Source organism: Emys orbicularis, chromosome 16 (assembly GCF_028017835.1).
Source record: "Emys orbicularis isolate rEmyOrb1 chromosome 16, rEmyOrb1.hap1, whole genome shotgun sequence".
NCBI classification, from domain to species: Eukaryota; Metazoa; Chordata; order Testudines; family Emydidae; genus Emys; species Emys orbicularis.
The window spans coordinates 5,907,117-5,913,116 of record NC_088698.1 but is presented as its reverse complement, the minus strand read 5'-3'; the positions used below and the strand labels follow the sequence as shown (position 1 = coordinate 5,913,116).

The following is a 6,000-nucleotide window of genomic DNA, read 5'->3' as shown; positions in this document are numbered from 1 at the left end:
GGGGATGCAAAACAAAGCAACCTAGAAACGGTTGTTGACTCAGGCTGATTTGACCCCAAAGTGTGCACTAGAAATTGCTGTATCAATGGACACAGCCATTACCGCTGCCAGGGAGCTGCAACAGCAACATGTGATCTGGGCAAGTAATAAACTGGGGAGTCCAACAGAAAGCACAGACTGGAGGACATTCGATGACTGTGGGCTTTTGTTGGGCAAAACCGTCTCATAATGCAAGTGATTGCTGGTTCAAGGACAAATCTTGCAGAAACCACAACAAATTGAGGCACTGTCACAGGGTCCACTCATCGGTAGGGGTGCCTCCTCCTGGCCACTTTGGGGATTAGCTCCTTCCAGATGCTGCGCCCATCTCTGGCAGTCTCGCCACCAGTCATCCTCTCTCGTCCTGTGGCCCCTCTCGCTCCGAGAGCTGCTGCTTCCTCTTCGTGATTTGGCCCACCGGCCAGGTCACTATGGTCCTCCCCTTGCAGGGCAAACTGTCCCCAGCTGTCCGCTCTCCGGTGCCTGGTCTGTGCCACTTCCCCAGTGGCTGGTGAGGGAACCCAGGCCTGCCCTCTACTGAGGTGCCCAGCTCAGGGACCCTCTGATCAGCAGCCAAGGTCTGCACTATCCTATGCCGTGCTACTTTTCCCCTGAGCCTTTCCTACCTTTCTGGTTCCCCCTGGGTTTGCCAGACAAAACTCCTCTCTCCCCCACCCGGAATAAGTGTAGATTACTCTGTAGTCACCAACACACCTCCCTTCAGTGAGTGCAGACCACTTCCCTGCAGCCCCCAGCTGCTCTCAGTTCCTGAGCTATATACACCCACCCCCCATTTCCTGTCCAGCTGAGCTTGGTCTAATTAATCCCTTCTCCCTGGCTTCTTCTCCAGGTGCAGCCTGGGCAGTTAATTGGCTGACCTGGCCACCTTACCCCCTTCAGGTCTTGTGGGGGGTGCACTCCCCACCACAGGCACACAGAGAAAATGGGCAAGTCAGCGCAAAAGGTACCACCAACACCTCACAAGGGAATACCAGTAGATTTCAGATTCATCATCTTGCAGATGCCAACGTGGAGTCCAGTCAGAACATTCTAGTGTCTCTACAATGGTCTAGTTTAGAAGACAATACATGCAGTGTTATTTGCCTTTCTTTACAAGTGGAAGAAGTAGGACTGAAAACAGAGCTTGATACAGAGCTCTTCTGTGTCTGTAATTTCATAGCAGGATGATCAGAGAGTTGAAGAGATGAAGTTGTAGCAAACCTCAGTGCCAGTCAAACATATACAGAGGAAATCCTCACTCCCCTGGAAATTATTCCAGTGTAAACAGCATCTGCTAAACCTCTGTATTGTGATGCGAGGGAGTTCTGCATTATTTGGTAGAGAGGGGCTTGGAGAGATTCACCTGGACTAGCAAAGGATACAATGCCTGCAGGTTTTAAAAAAAAACAAATGTTGAACTCTGGCCCCAAACAAAAATCCGCTGAACTTTTGAACGAGGCAGCTGACACCTTTCAGTCTGGTATCGGAGCCTCAAACTACATGAAAGCAAGAACTGTGCTTGAAGGCAGAGCAGCTCTTGAATGTGGTAAAGTTCATCCACTGCCTTTTGCTTTGGGTCCAAAGGCAGGGGCAAAACATTGGCACTTACTAGACTCTGGAATTCTATCAAGGTGAACTGGAATGAACAGAGGACCCCATCAGCAGAAGTAAGGAAAAAGACTGGAACGATCTGTATTTGTGCTGATTTCAAGGTTACCACTGATACCACCCAGTACTGCAGGCAGATCAGTTTCCTTTACCTGGGATTGAGGATATATTTGCCTTATTCCCTGTGGGATGCTTTACTCCCAGATTGACCTGACCTGAGCCTATCTGCAAATGAGATCGAAAACAGTACCTCACGGTTAATGCACATATTGTATGCGTACCCTGCAGCTAGGAGGTGTGATTCCCAGCTGGGGCAGCCCTAATTGAGTTAGGGGACTAAAAATAGCCACGTGGCCCTGGCGGCACGGGCAGTGTCTCAGGCCATCTGAGATCCTAGGTGCGTACCACTTGTGCCGTCGCAGTCTGTTATAGTTAGCATGTGTATGTCTGTCGGAGCTGGGAATTACACCCCCACCGCCAGTGTAGACATACTCATATGGGCTCATTCCAATAGAACAGGATGGTGTTTTGACAGCGAGGGATAGACCAAGTTATACAGTGCATTCCTGGCTCTCAGCGTTACTTGGACGATATGCTGGTCATGAAAGCTGGTACTGAGTGTGGTCTAGAGCAAACAAGGAGAAATGTGAATTTTTCCAAGACCCAGTTACGTACTGCGGCCTTTCCATTGACAAGACGGGTGCATAAAGCACCAGACACAAAAGCTGGTTCTTCAGCACGAGTGCAGCAGGATGTTTTAGACCAGCCATACCTATTGAAAATACCAAGCCGCTCTCCAGCTGCTGACAATGCCTGGTGGTAGTGCCAGCGTGTCTCCTGGCCCTGCTGCTACAAGTGACCTTGACGCTATAACAGGAAGAACAGAAGCTAGCCCAGATGCTGCTGGAATGCCTTTGAGATGTTACCTCCTGGACTGAATGTGTAGCATGTTATAATATAATATATATGGAGATATACCTATCTCATAGAACTGAAAGGGACCCTGAAAGGTCATTGAGTCCAGTCCCCTGCCTTCACTAGCAGGACCAAGTACTGATTTTGCCCCAGATCCCTAAGTGGCTCCCTCAAGGATTGAGCTCAAAACCCTGGGTTTAGCAGGCCAATGCTCAAACCACTGAGCTATCCCTCGCCCCCCAATATGTTGTGTATTCAGTAACTGTGGATCTGACAGTAAGACAGATGGAACTTTTCTAGGCCCTTGTACCCTAAGGTGGTGGAGTATGTAGTGTACAGGAATAGGGTGATATATCTTTACACAACTCGTGAGCCCTCGAGTGGGGCTCACACTGTCCTCTGTTTTCGAAGCTGCCCGAGCCCAGCCACAGCTGCTGTGTGTATGGAGTTGGGCCTGGCATGTTGGGTGCAGTTAGTGAACACAGTTAGTTTTCCTCACCATGCCCATGGTACATGGTCAAGCTGCAACATTTTCTCCACTCAGGACCATGCTGCTGCTGCCGCCATTGCTAAAGCCGGTATTCCTGTGTTTGCATGGAACGGGGAGACCGCCGAGGAATACTTGCGGTGCATCGAGCAGACCCTCTATTTCATGGATGGGCAGCCATTGAACATGATTTTAGATGACGGTGGGGACCTCACCAACCTGGTTCATACCAAACACCCACAGCTCCTGAAAGGAATTAAAGGCATCTCGGAGGAGACGACTACCGGGGTTCACAACCTGTATAAGATGAAAGCCAATGGGAGCCTGAAAGTGCCAGCCATCAACGTCAAGGATTCTGTCACCAAGAGTAAACTCGATAACCTTTACGGTTGCCGAGCGTCCCTTATCGATGGCATTAAACATGCCACGGATGTCATGATTGCTGGGAAAGTGGCCGTCGTGGCAGGCTACGGTGATGTTGGCAAAGGTTGTGCTCAATCCTTGAGAAACTTTGGAGCCAGGGTCATCATCGCGGAAATTGATCCAATCCTGATCTAATTGATCCAGCCCTTTTCTAGGAAGACAGTCACTAGTCTACCAGCTCCGGGCGTGACCATGGAAACAGCAAACCCAGCCTCAGCAGAGCAGACACCCCGGCCGTGAGAGTCACCAGCCCTCTTCCTTGGAGCCAGCCCAGAGGGATGCTGTGGCTCAGCGGCAGGGTTCCCAGGCACATCTGACATGTGGCCACAGCACTTGTGCAGAGTGCAGCTCTCCAGGTCCAGCCGCTCCAGGATCGCTGCTGTGAATTTCTAGCCCCACTCTGCAGATCCTACTTTGCAGAGCCCAGCTGCTTCAGTTCAGTGCTGCAGGGCCCACCCGTTGTGATTCCAGCCATCCGGCGCCGATGCTACCCGCCTGGCCTGGCTTGAGTCCATCCATCTGGAGCCTGCATCACTGGGCCCACCTGGGTCAGCGACACCCATGCAGGTCGCACTTCTCCCAGCTCTCCCAGCTCCGAATAGCTCAAGTGCCTGTAAGAGCCGTGAAAGCCGAGGCGTAAGAGGAGCGATGCTTGGTTGAGAAAGCTGGGATGAAAGGAGCCTCCCCGAGTGCCCACAGTCTGCCCAGCTCTGAGCACACAAAATCAGACCCTCTGGCTCTGCTGTTCCTGGGTCAGCCCTGGCTGCTCTTCTCCTCACGCCCTGGGACATTCAAGGAGTGTCTCTAAACACAACGCTTTGCTGCTGCTGCTGCGAGTGTACGAGACCTGCTGCAGAGCTGAAAGAACCAGGCCTGCTGGAGCCCCTTCCTCTGTCAGCCACAGGGCACTGATCACCCTGCCCCAGCTCTGCGAGTCAGCACAGTCCCCCAGACTCCTTTAGGCCTTTGACACACCCAGGCACTGCCCCAGATATGGCCAGCAGAGAGCAGCCCTTGAAAGCCCGAAATGGGCTCTGTTATTCTGAGCACAGAGAAATGTGATGGACTGTTTCCCTGTATGAAACCCTGAGGCACCAAAATGGGAAACAGATGGAAGCCTCCGAATCTGGGCAGTGTTTAACAATAATACCGGCCAGTAGCATTGTTATAATAACTCAGTAATAATCCTGTCAGTGTCTGTGGGTAACATGAGTACTTCCAGCAAGCTGCACGCCTTGTTTCTTACATAGGCCAAGCTGGCCACCCAGCTGGGCCCCTTGCTTCACTCCAGGCCCCCGACCAGCCCTTTTGGTCACTCAAGATACAGCAGTGGTGGGCGAGGGGCCTAACGGGGGGGGGGGAGAGGAGGGGGCTGGCCAGAGCGGATGAGAGAGGTCTGACTGGAGGAGCTGGTGGCAGAGATGGGGCAGGGATCTGCCTGGAGTGGGAGTGAGGGGGACTGGCTGGAATAGGGGCAGCAGGGCTCTAACTGGGGGGGTGAGAGGTCCCTTGGCAGGAGGGCTCCAGCCAGCCCTGGAGGGCTGGCTGGAGCGGGAGGGATAGCTCAGTGGTTTGAGCATTGGCCTGCTAAACCCAGGATTGTGAGCTCAATCCTTGAGGGGGCCACTTAGGGATCTGGGGCAAAAATCAGTACTTGGTCCTGCTAGTGAAGGCAGGGGGCTGGACTCAATGACCTTTCAGGGTCCCTTCCAGTTCTAGGAGAGAGAGATATATATATCCTATTTTTTTGCCCCCTCCAGGGGCCTGATCTCTACTAAAATCAGGCCCACTGACTGCCCATTTGGTGCTGCAGACAGAGGAAGCTCTCAGGTGCCCCAACCCCAACCCTGAAGTCACTGCCTCCCTCTGTATCCAGAGTGAGCACATGGACACTTGGTGGGCCTGACTTTTCTGGTTTTCACAAAACAGTCCCTGAAACGTTGGAACTGATCAAAGGTGACTGTGGTTCATACAGAGAAACCCCAGCAGGTTGAGCGTAGAGCTCGGCTTCACATGGCTAAGTATCAGTGTGGTTTTGCTGTTTGTTGTTGCAATGCCGAGGGCACCAGTCACACAGCAGGGCCCTATTGTGCTTGGTGCTGTCCAAACACAGAACAAAAAGACCAGCCTTACCCCCAAGGAGCTTACCATCACCGTAATACCATCTCTGCCTATGGTGCATGAGCAACCTTAAATGTGGCACTTTCCTCACTTTTGAGCACTTATTTTGCAACCTTAATGTTCTTTTAATGTCGTTTTAGTCATGTAGTTGCATAGAGGTTCTTACCCCACCCTCGTCACTGCAGCATCTGAGCACCTTCCAGCAGTGCATTTTGTCACGTGTGGTTCTCTCTCACTCATCTTCTCGCTGGGGTAGAATTGGCTGCACAGAGGAGTGATTTGTGTTCATAGATTCCAAGGCCAGAAGGGACCATTGTGATCATCTAGGCTGGCCTCCTGCATGACACAGGCCAGAGACCTGCCCCCCAAATAATTCCTAGAGCAGAGCTTTACCCAGCAGCTCTCCG

At 52.1% G+C, this 6,000-nt stretch overlaps 1 protein-coding gene across 1 annotated transcript; it reads left to right on the top strand.

Moving 5' to 3' along the window:
- Window positions 1–3,004: 3,004 nt before the first annotated feature.
- Window positions 3,005–3,607, top strand: LOC135890538 (adenosylhomocysteinase B-like). The gene has a single exon (XM_065417959.1). It carries the CDS (start codon window positions 3,005–3,007, stop codon window positions 3,605–3,607), a length of 603 nt encoding a protein of 200 aa, XP_065274031.1.
- The last annotated feature ends 2,393 nt before the right edge of the window (window positions 3,608–6,000 follow it).

Coding starts and splice junctions, on each gene's coding strand:
- LOC135890538 (XM_065417959.1), top strand. CDS start 3,005: ATGGAGTTGGGCCTGGCATGTTGGGTGCAGTTAGTGAACACAGTTAGT.